This window comes from Marmota monax, unplaced genomic scaffold, assembly GCF_021218885.2.
Source record: "Marmota monax isolate L192 unplaced genomic scaffold, Marmota_monax_Labrador192_F-V1.1 WCK01_AAM20220418_F8-fsc00088, whole genome shotgun sequence".
Classification (NCBI taxonomy): domain Eukaryota; kingdom Metazoa; phylum Chordata; class Mammalia; order Rodentia; family Sciuridae; genus Marmota; species Marmota monax.
Genome location: NW_026694492.1, coordinates 3,665,446 through 3,682,446, shown reverse-complemented (window position 1 = coordinate 3,682,446; position 17,001 = coordinate 3,665,446). Strand labels below are relative to the sequence as shown.

At 37.1% G+C, this 17,001-nt stretch overlaps 1 protein-coding gene across 1 annotated transcript; it reads right to left on the bottom strand.

Moving 5' to 3' along the window:
- Nucleotides 1–2,219: 2,219 nt before the first annotated feature.
- On the bottom strand, nt 2,220–12,188 carry Dynap (dynactin associated protein). The gene is made up of 3 exons (XM_046419483.2): nt 11,990–12,188; nt 8,470–8,634; nt 2,220–4,169 (listed from the first exon to the last, which is right to left on the bottom strand). Exons 1-3 carry the CDS (start codon nt 12,044–12,046, stop codon nt 3,777–3,779), a joined length of 615 nt encoding a protein of 204 aa, XP_046275439.1. The 5' UTR covers nt 12,047–12,188; the 3' UTR covers nt 2,220–3,776.
- Between the last annotated feature and the right edge of the window lie 4,813 nt (nt 12,189–17,001).

Genomic DNA, 17,001 nt, shown 5'->3' with positions numbered 1-17,001 from the left:
GCATACAGCAATGGAGTCAGCTATCTATGGACTGAGACCTCTGAAATTGTGAGCCCCAAATAAACCTTTCCTCCTCTAAGTTGTTCATGTCAGGCATTTTGGTTACAGCAATGCAAAAGCTAACGAAAACTACCCCAAGAGACAATGGTGAGAAATGAATCATTGCAAGGAATTACTAAAAGATTCGCTTCTCAAAGATCTAATCCAAAACAGAGAAGGGTAGTTAAATGGGCAAGAGTCTGTTGACCCCGAGAACTCTCAGGTCCTGTACATCTTGGAAGGAATCCAGTAGTTTCCATATGATCCAGAGTGTGCTGAGAGTGTAAAGTTGGAGAATTCTCTTATCCAAGGAGGAACACTAGAAGAAGGGTGGGGAGGGGGGGCATTCCTGTTGGGGCCACAGTAAACCCCACTGGGAATAACAATTATCAATTGAGCAAAGAGGAGCACCAAACCAAAGCAAGGTTAGGACCATTGATGACTGAAGCAGTAAACACCAGTAAAACCCCCGAGATGAACCCACTTTCAGGGATCAGAAGATTAGGGATCCATTTTCATCCCTAGTGCTGCAGAATCATCATGGAGAGAGCAAGAAAGAGACAAAATCTGCAAATTTTCCAAGCAGGACTCAATCTTGAATGTTTCAATACAAAGAAATGATAGATATTTGAGGTGATAGTTATATCAATTAACCTACTCTGATCACAGCAAATCGTGTACATGAATGCAAATAACACACCGTACCCCATAAATATATACAAGTATTATGTGCCAATTTTTTTAACTTTAAAAGATGACCTCTTAAAAAAAAGACGACCTCTTCCAAGTAACTTAAATGGGAGAAAACTTCCAAATAATGTTCATTAAGTATACTAAAGCTGAGAAGAAAAACACATAAAAGCACATAGTCTATTATTCTCTGGTCTTTGGGGAACTAACTGAAATGGGGGGGATACTGGGGCAAAGAGTGGATCATAAATTGACCATGTGGTGAAAAGAACGTGATGAAAAGCATAAATATGAGTCAAGTACATGAAAGTGCTTTATAATTGTATCTGGTATGTGACATTTGAACAATAATTACTGTTGTCTTTCCCAACACCACCATAGCTCCTCTTCTAAAGAATAAGAGTGACTCAAAGGCTTTATTATGTCATTAGAAAGGATGAATTCCAAACTTATGAAAACTTTGAGCATTCAAAAGGTAAATCAAGTCTATTTTTAAAATATGTAACATAAGTCTTGTGAAAAAAAAGATTTTAAAATTTTAATGATACAACCTAAACAAAAAAAAACAGGCTAAATTATTTTATTAATGATAACATTTAAAATGTCTAATAGTCTTTTCTTGAAGAATCATGCCTTAAAAATTATCTTTCATTTTATAGATGTTTATTGGGGTCTACTACATGCTGAATGGATAAAATAATAAATAATTTGGCAGTTCTATTCTCAAGAATCCTATATTGTACAAGTTAGTTATCATTTCTTCACTTATTTCATGTCTATTTCTTAAGCATCAAGTATGTAATCGACTCAGGAAATCTTGTCATACCTTATAAAATAACTGTACACCATTACTTTCCTGTGTGCACATATGATTACATGACCAATGTAATTCTACATCATGTAAACTAGAACAATGAGAAGTTACACTCTGTATATGTGTAATATGTACATATATATTCTATTGTCATGTAAAACTAACAACAAGTAAAATAAAGAGAGAGAAATAAAATAGGTGTATTTACATTTGTATTTATTGACAAATGAATGCATTTCAAATTATTTATCATTCTTGTGACTAGCAGAACTGTGAAAGGATTAGAAAATGGTAATTCCAAGTAAGAAATGAACTATCTAGTCACTGATATTTTAAATATCTCAAAAAATATTCTTAATCAAAACATTAAGAAAGGAAGAGAAAGCCAATGTGTAATTATTAAAAATTCAAATTAAGTAGTTATAAAATGTCATTACTTTTAAGCATATATAAGAAAATATTCCCTTAGGTCCAATGGTAAAAAAAAAACAAGTACTTTAAGATTTTCAGAGAAACTTAAAATTTAAGATTTGTCTTAAACATATTTCATTGCTATTTGGTAAATGAAACATTCCCCTATTGATCTCATGTTCCTTTGGCTAAATAAGTTTTTATACATAGAGTTTTTAGGTGTTTTTTTTTTCCTTCTGGTACCAGGGGTTGAACATAGGGATGCTTTACCATTGAGCCATATCTTCAACCTTTTTTATATTTCATTTTGAGACAGGGTCTTGCTAAGTTGCTTTGGGCCTCACTAAATTGCTGAAGATGATTTGGAGCTTACCTAGATCTATAATTCTGTAATTCTCTTTCTTGCCTGCTTGGAACACAGTTCTGATTTTAACATTTTTAATTTTAATGTACACCACTCTAACTAATGTCATTATAAGACTACGACCTTCTAATCTTTAGTTCTCAAACTCCCTGAATATTATAAATATCAATACAGTTTTTTAAGTACAGATTACTAGTTACAATCTAAGATCCTGATTTAGAAAGTCTGCATCATTATCAGTTCTAATTCAAACCTTCCAAAGTCATTAAGAATTAAATATTAACACTCTAAATTAATGAATTTATTAGTTAATGTGCATTTTCTTTTCTTCTGGTATACCTTTTCAGTGCTGTAGTACCCAGCCGTGACTCAAGAAATGTCAATTGAGTGACTTACAATATTGCAGAAAGTAATTTAAAATACAAATTTAAAAACCCAAATGCACTTTTAGTAATATTAGTCCAAAAAAAGAATATGATTGATTAAAAGCAAGTTACAATATAAACAGAAATTGAAAAAAACATAACAAAATTCACCCTAGAAGAAATAATTGTTATAAATTCTAATATTTTTCTGTATAAATTTGTTTAAATCCCCTGCATATGAAATCCCTGTTCATTATGCATGTAATTTGTGTACACAGAAATGCAACGTTCTGAACTGAAACCAATATATATTAAAATCCAAATGGCTAATTTTAGTATAACATTTCATATAAAATCTCATGATGATTTCTAGCAAACAAATAGTCACTTTTTTATATAAAGCTATATATTATTTGGAACTAGAGAACCAAGATCAGATTCTTATAGCTTAACTGCTATTATTCTAAAACAGTTTTAATAATTTTATAAATCCTAATTGTTGACTTCATAAAAATTGGGGTAATTATTCCATTATCCACGGTCCATGGTGGCATCATGGTAACTTAGTAATGGCAATGATACAGATTCAGCTCCTGTAGAAGAAGTAGTCCAATATAAATTCTCAGGAAAGTCAATGTGGGGAATAATTTTAGGCTAATTTGTAGTTGTAATGACTAAAGGTTAATGAGATAGAAGAGATTGTTCTGGTGACTGATAGTAACTTAGTTAAGGTTAAAATGTTAATGGCGGCATTTGTGATTCCTAGTGAGGGTAATCAACACTTATTGTAGAGTAAGTAGAAGTTCCTGTAGTTGTAGGTTAAGTGGATGTGGTAGTAGCTGTACTTTCACTTGAAGCACAGGTAGCCATGGGTTTCGTTGAAAAGATGGTGGAGGTGAGGATCTGGCTGTCAGCTAAGCATCAGTTGCACTAGCATTTGGTGCTATGAAGTCACAACAGCAAGTCTGATAAAGTGGCACCAGCTGTTGTTCAACTTCAAGGGGTAGGAGTAGCTGCTGTGGTTGTGAGCTAGGTTGTCGGGTAGAGAGGGTAGATTCCTATGAAGTGATGGTTGTGGCTCTTCAAATAATAGCTATGGAGGAGCCACCGTACCCATGGATTCTGTGGCAGTGGTGATATATCTGGTTCTACTTGAAGTTGTGGTGAGGGGTGCTGTGGTTAAAGGCTGAGTTGAAGAACTGGTTGTGACCGTTGTGGTTGTAGATTCTGTTGAAGTGGTGATAGTTGAAGGTTCAGTTGAAGTGGTGGTCACTGTAGGTTGGGAAGTAGTAGAGGCTGTTCCAGATTCCCTATCTACCACCCCTCCACTGTTTGTGGGTAGCTGGATAACAACGGAGGAATTACTTCCTCGATTATTCACCAGGCATATTACGAGGACTCCAATTGCTGTTGTTATCGCACAGGCTAAGAGGCAGACCAGGAAAACTTTCCACAGAGACCAGTCACTGCCGCTATTTCCTTTCACCTAAGAAGAGTGTGAATCAAAATATCACTTATAAAGACAAAAATGTTTGCAATGGGTCATCCTTTTTGTGCTACTTACAACTTACAATGTATTGTATTGACTTTGTTTAAATCACTATATGACTCTGGAGTTTAGACTTTAAAAACATCCAGATGTTCATCCAGGTGGAAGAAACGCCATGCTTTCCCGGACATTAGAAAAAAGACAAATCTGCCAATATCTCTTCTGTTATTCTATTTTCCTTTTTTGTTTGTTTGTTTTATTTTAATAGACCTTATGTATTAGGGCTATTTTAGATCCAGGGGAAAACAGAGTCAAGTGTATATAGATAATCTACACACACCCTTCCCCTGCAGGTACATAACTTCCCCCATTATCGATATCCTGCACCGTGGTTCATTTGTTATGTGTGATGAATCCACATTGGCAACTAATTATCACCCAGAGTCCATGGTTTATGCTAAGATTCACTCTTGGTATGGAACACTTTATGGATTTGGAAAAATATAAATGTATAACACGTAATGACATATATCCAACATTATACAAAGTAGTTTCACTGCCTTAAAAATCACCCATGCTCTACTTATTCCTTCCTCCTCCATCACTGTCCGTTGACTTTTCATGTGGGCAGACAAATATTTTTAAATGGTAAATTCTCTTTCACACACTTGATCCTCCACTCAATGCCAAACCCTGCTCCACTTCCAATATCTATCACTTCCTCAAGAATTTTGTCTCCTAACCACCATGTCCTCTCTCTCCAGCTTGTTCACCCAGCCATTCCATGATGACCTTTCTTTAGTTTGATTAAAAAAAAAAAAAAAAAACCTTTGGTTCAGTGGTTAGTACTTCACTACATCTTTCCTTGTCCACATTTTGTTCCATTATTTAATAGCACTCTTGGTGATTCCCTGAAGTCTCTTGTATTTCCCTCTTTTCATCTCCGCTGGCTGGCAAATAAATGATGATTTACTTTCTCTGGACTTTGGAGCAGTCACACTGTTGTGAAAAGCCAAGCACCTGGGCAGATCCCCTCCTCGAGAGGATTTTTTGCATTGCTCTGACACCCCCTTACAGATCTTGGATCAAGATACTCCCTCAAATCTCAAGTACGTCCTCAGTCTTCTTCTCACTCTTCAAACCTGTAACCTCCACCCATCGTTCCTCGTGCACAAATCATCCCTCCCCATTCCAATCAAATGGCTTTCCTCTTCCCTCCTTCCTACTTCATTGGAAAACTTGAACCCATCAAATGAAAACTCCACCAACTACCAAACCTGCAAACCTAAGCTACCTGGACTTCACCTCTTTCTTGGTTGACAGAAGAGCTATCCTCTACCATCTGAAGCTGGTGCTCCAACCTGTCTTTTGGGTTCCATCCCCTGTGCCCTTCCCAGCAGATTTTCTCTTTTGATTACCCTGGATAGAATTTCTTCACCACTTTCCACATTTAATCACACTCCAAACAAACTACCAAAGAAACAAAAGCTACTTTACAGAAAAAAAGAAAAAGAAAAAAAACTCCTTTGATTCCAAATCACCCTCCAACAACCCTTTCTCTTTCTCTGAAAACCAAAATTTCCTGAGAGTCATTTGAATGCAGTGTCTCCATTTGCACACTTTTCAGCCCAATCCGGTTGGGCTTCTGCTCCCATCAGGCCACTGAAATAGTCACCAATTATATTCATCCACTAAAGCTAAATGCCCGTGTAATCGCTCTTCTTACTGAAGTCCTCCACCGTGTTTGCCCCTGGACACCATCCCTTCTCCTCTGTTTTACAACATGTCTTTCTTTTTGCTTCTGAGACACTCCATTCTCTTTCGTGTCTTCCAAACTCCCCAGAATCATCGGTTCCTTTGGGGGGCTTATTACCCACTTTCAGCCTTTGGTGAAGGCGATCCCCCACTCACTGTCTTGACAGGGTCACAGTGAGAAAAAGTGCTGGCCAAGCCGCTCTCCCACTGTCTTGACAGGGTCACAGTGAGGATGAACGCTGGCAAAGCCACACTGGTTGGTGGGAAGTCGAAACCATGAGACCCTTTTTTATGTAATTGGGACTTTTCATTTTCATGCTTATGTTTCTGACAGGAGGCATGAGTATGTTAAATGCCAAACAAATTAAATTTCAGATGGCTAGAACATAACAGGTAGTTCATGCCTTGGAGGCTGTTCTACTACCCCTCAGCATATCAAGGACAAAGTAGAAGGCTGTTCTTCTATCTCAGTATATTGTGGACAAATCTGATAATGGACAACAATCATCCTTTGAAAGGTCATGAGAATTTTAGGCACCACATTGATTATATCAACTAGAACCCAAGCCCATATTTCCTGCCTCTTAGAAAATCTAATCATTATGCTTATTTTACAAAGTTCACCCCATGCAGTCTCATTTTTGATTAAGGAAAGTTATATTATACACTTAGGAAAGTTAAAACATATAAAGATATATTCTTCTCTTTTTATAAACCCTTTCTTACTTTACATAGGGATATATGATGAGCATAGTTAATATTGGTGGAAAGTGGATTGATGTTTAGAACTTACTTTCTATTGAGAAAGATTATAAAGATATGAGAACTAGTGCACCTTGACTGAGAAACAAAGAAACTCTTTGAGAAAGCAGCTCAACCAGTTTTATGAGAATAAATTTAGGAATTAATTAAAATAGCTTTATAAGACACAGTTTTAGAAGAATGTTAGAAATATTATTTTATTTAGATTCTTAAGTTTAAAAATTCTTAAGTTTTTAGTTGTATAGGTTTCTGATATGTTTTGAGAATATTTATAAACTTTAGGATGTTTTAAATATAAGATTTAAGGGGACTTTTTTAGATGGGAATTTTAGATTAGAAATAAAGTGCAAGTGTACTTTAGGTTAATGATTGGTTAGGAGACTTAGAGTCTGGTTACATAGTTTGGCATTAGTTAATAAGAAAATAGCATATCTTGGGGAAAATAGTAAATCTTGGGAAAATCTGAAAAATGTAAATTAGTGACGTATTTTATTAATGATTCTGTACTTTTAATAATTACATAACTGAAGGTTATGTACATCAGGTAGGAGCCTCTAACACTGCCTTAAACACACTTGAGGACTTTCATGAAGTAAATTGCACACAAACAATGGAAAACCCAACCTCCTCTCCTGTTTTGGCACCTTGAAAACAAGACCTAGGTGGATTCTGGAAGTCTCTTGACTCTCTTTGGGCAGGTTTCCCCTGTGACTTAATGATGGAAGACACCTGCATCAGTCATTTTTATCTCTGGCTCACATCAGATTCATCTGAGAAGTTTTTAAAAACTATAACTTCATGGCACCCACCCCCAGCTTCTTATTTAATTGGTCTACAGTGCAGCTGAAGCACTGGCATGTCTTAAACAGTTTCCAGGTGATTCTATCATGCAGTTAGCATTAAGAACCAGTAGACCATTGTTATCTTTCAATTCTATGGTTAATATGACTTAATAACCTCTACAAACATAAAAGAAGCATTTTATAACTACATCCTATTGACTTCATTCATTCTTTCACATTGCCCCAGAAGCAATATAAAGAGTTGATAGTTTTAATCCAGGATCAAGAAAGACTCAAACTCTTCTGAGCCTCTACAGCAAGATTAAGCAGGGATAAGTAGAAATTTCACAAAACCCAACCAAATGGTCTAATGAAATCAATGATTTATAGTCAAGGTCAAGTTGCTATATAAAAGCTAAAGCCAGTCATGAGGAAAAGTTAGTTCTGTCAACCAGATGTGAGGTTAGGAACCAAGAAGAGCTCAGCCTAGACTCCAAAGCTGGTGCAGAAGCTTCAGAGAAGATAGACTTCTATGTCAAGATCATCATATAAGGTCACATGAAAGTTAAATAAGATTCCATACACAGGTTCAGAAGTTGCAACTGTCTAAGAAAATAAGGTAATCACCAACAGAGTCAGATCCATAAGCTTTAAATAGGAGAGTTTTCTATGAGAGTGTGATTAGTGACTTAAACCTTAGAGGACCAATATGTATGTTCCCCTACCACTTCCCAACCGTGCATTTGTACCTTACATGTTTTTCTTTGACTTTCTTTCATATATGCTTTCTATCTATTGTAAATTTAATTCCAAACTAGAACATTAGCTCTTTGAAAACAGGGACTTACCATAAATTGCCTTAATGTTACCTGTAATTATACGAAACATTAACATGAATGTAGACAATTAATTAATTGACTCCATTTCCTAGAAAAGAGCAGATCAAGTACATTGCTACATACAGCACATTCCAAACTGAGAACAAGCTCCAACATTACCTGTATAGTGGATAATTCTGGGTGTGGGCATTGTGAATGAGCAGTGATTCCTGGGCTCACCCACACCCCAGATAAGCTGGAGGAGCCATCAGCGGTTACGTCATTAGAAGGTGGACACAAGGATGTGGAACTATGAGCCTGTTGGTCATTTGGACACGTGCTTGGCTACAAAGATGAAGCAAAAGTCAATAGGAAGCCATGGTATTGAATTTCTAAAATTGAACTCTTCTCCCAAAAGTAAACAAATGTGACTTTTTAAAAGAATAAATGTTTTCTTAACCTCTGAGAATTAAGAACTCCAGGTGGATTATTACATATTACATTTTGACTAATTTTTCTAAGTTACCAATGTTTCAGCCAAGGAATGCACAGCATCCCCTCTTCCTCACCACCCTTCAGGAATGCAGTAAATATCCTCATGGTGCAAACTGCTGTGGGTGGGCATCTAGATTGCTCTATAAGCTATAGGATGGGTGAGCTGAAAAAGTCCTTGCAGCTTTTCAGGTACTGCCTGCTCAGGTCCTCTGGAAAAGGAATATTGAAGAAAAAGGAGTTGAAGTGATTTATCATCGTGACACAAGCACTAGAGCCCAGACCTGCCAGTGTTAAGGCCACACTGAACCATATATATATGTGTGTGTGTGTGTGTGTGTGTGTGTATATATCTGTCCAATGGAGCTTGTGATCCATGATAATGACAAGACACTTGTCCAGGTCGTGATATATCTTCACTGGGCTCCTCCTGGGCATAAAACAGATAAAAAAGACTTCACAACAACCAAATCTCTACTCACAAGGAACTTATTTGCTGACAAACAGGAAATAAAAAGAAATTGTGTATAATTAACAAAAGCATAACTATAAAATAATGTAGAGAGGAAAGGATGAATAAGGGTTGACCATGAGTGAGTTTGGTGGGGAAGATATTGGGAAGAGAAGGGTTAAAATAGGGAAGAACAAAGTGAAAACGAGAGCAGGTCTGTGCATCTTGGACAAAAGTGTCATTACATCTCCCAAACGATGCAGAATTGCCTGGGCCTTTTCCTCTCCTAAGATGATAACATTCACTTTCTAACTGTGAATCAAAGGCATCTTTGCCACTCTTTGCTCCTCTTCAAAAGATTAACCACTTGTAAAATTGCTGGGATGACTAATAAGTCAATAATTACAAAATGACAAAAGCAATTTGGGGTACACAGTACTATCATTATTGTCCTTAGCAGCATTAGAACATTTATTACTATTGCTACAACCACAAGTAGATTTTGATCATGATTCAGTAACCCGTTACTAAGTAGCTAGAGAAATTGTAGGTCAACCAACCAATGAGTTCCATTAAAACTGTCAAACTGAAAACACACACACACACACACACACTAAAACAATCAAACTAGAATTGTATATAGTCATTGATTCATCAGTAACTACCATTAAAAATACAAAGAATATAATCGTCATTAAGTATAAATAAGATGTAATACTGTTGGCAAGAAAAAATTAGCTAAGTTAATTTTTTCTGTAAGTGTTATGTCAATGAAATAAATAATAGTTCTGTCTTTTAATGAAGAAAATTAAACAAACCCCACCTGTTGCTCACTAAGCACATTTGAAGAAAGTTGAACACACCTATATTAACAACCTTACTCATTTTCCTACAGGCTGATTCTGATTCATTAGTTATATTTAGTTTGCCTATGATTAGTGAACTTGGACATTTCAATGCACTTTGTAAACAAACTAAAACTCAAATCACCAGGCTAGTTTTCCAGAATTTTCTGGCCCTGTCAGAATCCCAGCCCTTTCAAAGAAGGAAAGCAGTGGGTGGGTCTACACCAAGGGTGATGATCCTGTGATCTGGGCCCAGCTTTGGAGTGACAGTGCAGCCTGGGTGATGATCTCATTCTATGGAGTTGCTCTGGTTCGTAGTATAGGTGGAGTCTCTTAACAAAATTGCTCCATGTGGAGAGCTCTGGATAATGTATAACAGGAAAATCACAATTAGCTAATGATAGCCATAGGCAACTGAAATGCATTCACTGTATTTACCAAAGGAAATTTAGTAAGCTATTTTTCCCCCTAATTTTGTAAGGATTAAGATCTCATGTAGGCCTCACAGAAAACCAAAACACCAAAATTTATGTTGTTTATTTGTAACCTTCCAATAACTTTCAAATCTCATTATGGAATTTGGTCTTAAGATAAAAATGTATAGCTCTCTCTAGGTATCTATAATAAAGTGAAACAGGCAGTCAGCTATCCAGATGTACTGTAAAAAAGGTTTGAGATAATATTTGTAAACAACTTCAAGTTTGCTGTTTTCTAGAGAAATTACCGAGATGATGAACCCCCTCTCAGTATTTGGCATCTTAAAGATTCAGAGAGTGTCCAATTCAGAAGTGAAAGAGAACATCCACAGGAGGGTCCCTTGGTTAATGATCCAAAAAGATGGACTCTGCTCTTGTGCTGAACCAGGAGTCCCCCGCCACGCTCTTTCATTCAACTGTCACTTGGTGGGACACTGGACTCCCTTCCTGGTTTATCTCAGGACAGTGCAGACTGGCTGCCACAGCTCCACATGGCAAAGGCCAAGTATTTCTTCACATAATTTTCACATATTCTTTGGGCAATGAAATGTTAACTTCTCGTTTTTAAAATGAGGAGTTAAACTTCCAAAACTATGCTCTTCCTTTTACTGACATGAAGGATTACTTAGTCAGTCATAACCAAATAAATACAAGCACTTGTGAAGAATATACAATGAAGGCTTAATTCTTGGTATTAAAGCATTTTAAAAAATAAAGAAAGAACATAGAAGACTGGGGATGTAGCTCAGGGACAGAATACTTGCCTAAAAAAAATGTAGATCATATTTTTCCATGAAGCAGGTATTTTTAAATATTTTATTTTATATTTTTAGTTGTAGTTGAACACAATACCTTTATTTCATCTATTTACTTTAATGTGGCGCTGAGGATCGAACCCAGGGCCTCACACATGTTAGACGAGCGCTTTACCACTGATCCACAACCCCAGCCCAGAAGCAGGTATTTTTAGCCGATTTATTTCTTGGGCCTAAAGGCTATATCTAGGATTAACATCTGGTTTTCCAGTCTATGTAGAAATATGCATTCTGACAGGTCCAGGAATTATATATAAAAATCTAAGCATCAAATTGAAAAAATATATATATAACTTAACAAACAATAACATCTTTGGGTTTTATGTTCATATGATAGTGAATGCAGAAAGTTGAATGGGTTTACTTGTATATCACACAGGCATAGAAACATCCCTAATATTTTACATCTATAAAGATTTCAAATACTGTCAAAATATAATATAGAAAAAATATATCAGGAAAATTGGAGCAGAAAATCTTTCTAAGTCCACTCTTCCTCTTGGAAAAGAATATAAAACTATGACCTTGCCAATATAGTAATAAAGAGACTAAATAGCTTGTAAATGCTGAAAATGACACTATAATATTGGCCAAATATCAAAATGAAGCAAAAATACTCACCGGCTGATTTCCAGAGAGTTCAACATTCACTACATATTTTCCTTGTTTTCTGTCCATTCTTGAGCTGCCAGTATCAAAAGCCAAACTGCAAGAAGATTTTTTTCAATTTGTTCGTTGCCCTTTATATCTGCAATGAGAAATCATAGAAAAAAAAAAAACTTGTGGGAAATCACTATGATGCATCCATAACAGGTGTGGATTAAACTACATAATACATAGTTAAACAACAAAACAGGATCCACCTCAGAGGAGGAAATGACACAAGATCAATACTCACTCTGAGAGCTGTTGCAGCTACCTCCAAACAAGCCTCCTGACAGAAAGAAATATGGTCTTGCATAATTCCTCCTTCTCTCCTAGCTAGCCCTTTCCCATACCTGCCTTCTGTTCTAGAACTGACGCAAATCGGGGAAAAGATCTGAGAGAGAAGTTTGCCAATGTTCTCTCCACTGAGGCACAAATGCCTCCATTTCCCTGGTTGGCACCATCTCTTAGGCACCGAATCCTTAGGGACGCTTCACCATTTCATCTCCTCTGTTCGTCTCTGGAAATCCACTGGGTCAGTTGCTCAGGTAGCTCATACACATTAAAAAATATTAGAATCAATTTTCTGGGCCATAATGGCAAAGGAGTGATGAATAGTGAAATGCTTTAGGAAAAGAGTTTTTCTTTTTTTTTTTTTTAATCAAGAAGTCTGCTTTGACTTACGTTGAAAACAGGATGAACTCTTCTATTGATTTGTTCACCCAACCAGTGAGAATACCGAGTTCCTATAATGTACCAGGTATTTTCCTCCTGCAAAAATTTCAGCAGCAAACAAAACAGATCGTACTCTTACCCTTTTCATATGACACTTCAGGATGCTGAATTTCTTTTTTCAAAAGTTTGACCTGTCGAAATGTCCCTGTGCATGTATTCAACACCTTCAGCTTAAGGCATTTTACAGGTTCAACCAAAGCCAACAGCCTTAAGTCCTGGAGCTTAGAGAACATGGGAAAACTGAAGCTGGGAAGGGGTTTGTTCCAAAGAGCAGTTAAAGCCAGGGTAGTTTGCTCACTGTTGGATGAACCTTGAGGATATGATACTAAGTGAAGTAAAGCAGCCACAGAAAGACAAACACTGCCGGATCCCATTTATATGCGGTATCTCGAGCAGACAAATTCATAGAGAGGGAAAACAGAATGGCGGTTGCCGGAGCCTAAAAGAAGAATTAGTATTTAATGGGCATAAAAGATGAAAAATACCAGAGATGGAAGAGGGTGATGGCTGCACAACTTCAGGGATGTATTGAACACCATTTAACTTTACACTTAAAAACGGTTCAGATGGTAAATTTTATGATACGTGTATTTTACCATAATAAAAAAAAAACTGCAAAGAAAAACAAACACATGATAGAGTTACCCAAGTTGAAACAAAGCCAGTTTGTACGGCCAGAGGGACAAGGGAACATGACTTTCAAATAAGAAAACCAAGATGATATAATTATCAAAAAGAATATAGAGTTAACTATATATTTTTTAAATATTAATGCAATTTTATTCTGCAGAGTCTTTTTTGGGTGGGGGGGATACAGGGGAATGAACCCAGGGGCATTTAATCACTGAACCACATTTCTAGCCCTTTTTTTATATTTTATTTAGAGACAGGATCACCCTAAGTTGTTGAGGCCCTTGCTAAGTTGCCTAGGCTGGCTTTGAACTTGCAATCCTCCTGCCTCAGCCTCCCAAGATGCTGGGATTATGGGCCTTCACCACGGCTCCCAGCTGAGGCATTTGTTTTAATTTGGCACCAGAGCAACGTAGCCATGCAAACCCCGCATCCCTCTTCACAGCTTCCACACAGTATATATATCAAGAGTGACCCATCACTCTTGCCACTTGAGTCTCACCCTCACCATCTTGGACTGACCAAGAAGTTGTAAAGTTGTAAGACCCCCATCACAAAGTTCGGTAGACTTGATTTTGTTAATTTTTGAAAAATAGTAACAGAAAAAAATAAAAACAACATATTACTCTGTGGCTAAATTTACCATGAAGAAATCAGATACTCTGTTTTGCAAAGAACATTTCTTCAGCATGCATATTAATAATTCTGTGAATGTCTTGGGGGGGGAGGTGGTTGGTGGTGGGGGAGCTGGGGTTGTGGTTCAGCAGTAGAGCACTCGACTTGCATATGCGAGACCCTGGGTTCAATCCTCAGTACTACATAAAAAAATAAACAAGTGAAATAAAGGTGTTGTGTCCAACTACAACTAAAAAACAAATATTAAAAAATTTAAAATAAATAATAATTTTGTGAATGTCTCAAAACAAAGATTATCAGAAAAGCAGGACACACCTGGATTGCTACAGTGACCAGAGAGCTCACATATCTTTCATTGCCATGTCATTATCTCCTGTGAAATATCTTTGTTCTTGGCAGCAGGATTTCTTGTGAAAAAGAAATCTGAAAGTCTTGACTGACACAGAGCTGAAAGAAAGAACACTTGGCTGGCCAAAATTAGGAATGAAAAGATGTGGAAGCCACTTCTCTGTTATCTAACAGAGAGATGAATTATATCGTTGCCTCAAAGGTTAGGTCAAAACTATTTTTAAATTAGGTGATGCAAAAAAAATTCTTACCTGAAATTTGAGTATTTTCTGAATAACATTTCTTTGGTTTATTGGAAATCTGAAAATCAACATGACAATTTCATCTCTTAGGTAATATTTTAGGGAAAGGGATTATTATATCTTATTTTTTTGGTTGTGTTGTTGATATTATAACCAGTCAGATACAGAGTTTCAAAGCCAAAGTCAAATACTGACAGGTAAATCAATTCAAAAGTGTGAAAGATCCCTATGAAATAAACAGATACTGAAAAATATATTTTTAAGTGTCCTATCAAAATTATCAAAGCACTTGAAAGCAATCATTAGCGAACTTTTTAAAAAACTGAAACATTGTGAATTTTTATGTGTGGCTGTCATAACACTGTCAAGGGTCTTCTTTACCGTACTGTTTTACAAAGCTGAGCCAATACCAGGAGCAGGTATTCCTCAACAAAATCAAAAGCAATCAAAAGGTATGTAGGCAATACAATGGGATTAAAATAATAAGCCTTGTTCAAAATAGAAACTTCAGAAGGAAAAACATGCATATCACTGGATCTTCTAATTCCTACTTATAAGTTTTAAATATAGTTATACTGACAGAATGTGGTCTATCAATTCAATCATTCCTAACTGTTTTTTGAACACCTAACTTGTCTGGGACCAGAACATCAAGTTAGAGACTTAGACTGATAAGACCCCTGCTTATTGAATATTCAGCTTTTACATTTTAATTTTCAATTTTATTTAAAATATAGTATTTTTATTTAATCAAAGAAGATACATTTTTGGTTAATTTAAGGGTATTTTTATAATGTTGTGAAAATGGGAGGAAGGACCTTCATGTTAAATATACACCAACCTCAAGAAAATAAAGGACATGTGCAAACTTTATCTCTGTTTGACCACAGAGAGGGGTCACTGAATTGGTGACTTTTTTAGGGGTTGATATGAGATTTTAGGGTGACCTTTACTGTGGTAAAAATTTCTTTCCCCTACTAAACCATAATTGTCCTTGGTCCCTTGGCTAAATTATCCACTGGTCTCACCATCTAGATTCAGGTTATGATCTTGATGAACAATTTCAAAATCCAAAGGCTTTGAGAACTAAAAACAGGTGGGGGCGGGGAATTTGTTTGTTTGTTTTTATCATACGAGGAGTCAAACTTAGGGCCCTGCACACACTAGGCAAGCACTCTACCAAGTGAGCCACAACACCCATCCTGAAAACTACTTTTTATGTTTGGCCCAAATTTATTTGGCAGTAAAAATTAATCCAGAGCCATAGGCCATTTTATCTTTAATAAATTTAGCACACTTATACTTATGTGCAAAATATAAAAATATTACTGTGTACTACCACGTGTTGGGCATACTCTATGTGAAAGGAAAGCGAGGAACCGGGAGACGAGCGAGCGAGAAATGAAAGATGGAGACCAGGCAGAGGTGCACAGGAGAGTCTGTCAGAGCTGACAAATAAAGGCCATCTCTCCATAAATAAAGAGAGGCAATACAGGCTTGTGGTTCGGGACTTTTATGAGGGAGGCTCAGGGATTAGAATCCGGTAGGTCCCAATTTGGGTGGTGAAGGGTTGGGTTGGTATGAGGGAGTGGGGGGCCTTTCTCAGAAAGGCCCTTGGGTGGGAAAGCAAAATTTTTCTTAAAATGGCGGCTGTCACTGAAGATGGCCATCTAGATGCTAAGCAAGAACCTTACAGTTCCCTCTTTTTTGTTTGTTATTGGGCCCCTTAAAGGCAGGGGCATAGATCAATCTTCTGTAGCTTCTTCCTGCTGTGAAGGGGCAGCGTCTGAAGCCTTGTTAGGGGTGGGGGTGTCATTGAGTCAATGGTGATGGTCAGAAGGTACCAGGTGATGCTGACTCTGGAAAGCCCAATTTTGGTGAGGGGTTGGAAGTCCTGTAACAGAAGCCAGTTCATGGTTTGGTTAGAGATCCTTCAAATCTGGTCTTGAATAAATCTAATGACGCGGGGTAGGGGTTGGGGGCAAGCATTAGCAAAAGGCCTATGACAAGGAGAGAGGCCAGGAAAGGGAGTGCCCACTGGAGAGGGGGTTACTTAGCTGCCATCCTTCAGTTCCATGGCAGTGGGGAGCTCTGAGGCCTGAAGGAGATCAGAGATAAAGGAGACATTAGTAATTGAAGTTCCCTTGGTGGTAAGGAATCCACACTCCTTCCAAATAGCAGAGTGGGAGAGGAGTATGTGGAAAGGGTATTTAGAGTCAGTGTAGACATGGAGGGAGGCTCCTTTTGCCAAAGTGAAGGTTCTGATGAGGGCCACCACTTCACCTGCTGATTGGATGTATTATTGGGGAGGGGAGCCACTTCCACAACCGAGGTTAGAGACTATAGCAAACTCTGCCTGAAGAACTCCCTCCTGAAGGAAGGAGGAGCCATCTGTGA

What these genes read in the sequence shown, in the direction of transcription:
- Dynap (XM_046419483.2), bottom strand. Translation starts at nt 12,046, where the DNA reads ATGGACAGAAAACAAGGAAAATATGTAGTGAATGTTGAACTCTCTGGA. An exon ending in AACTCTCTGGAAATCAGCCG is followed by an intron (nt 8,635 to 11,989) that starts GTGAGTATTTTT and finishes TCATCTTTGTAG; the next exon opens with CCAAGCACGTGTCCAAATGA. An exon ending in CAGAATTATCCACTATACAG is followed by an intron (nt 4,170 to 8,469) that starts GTAATGTTGGAG and finishes CACTCTTCTTAG; the next exon opens with GTGAAAGGAAATAGCGGCAG.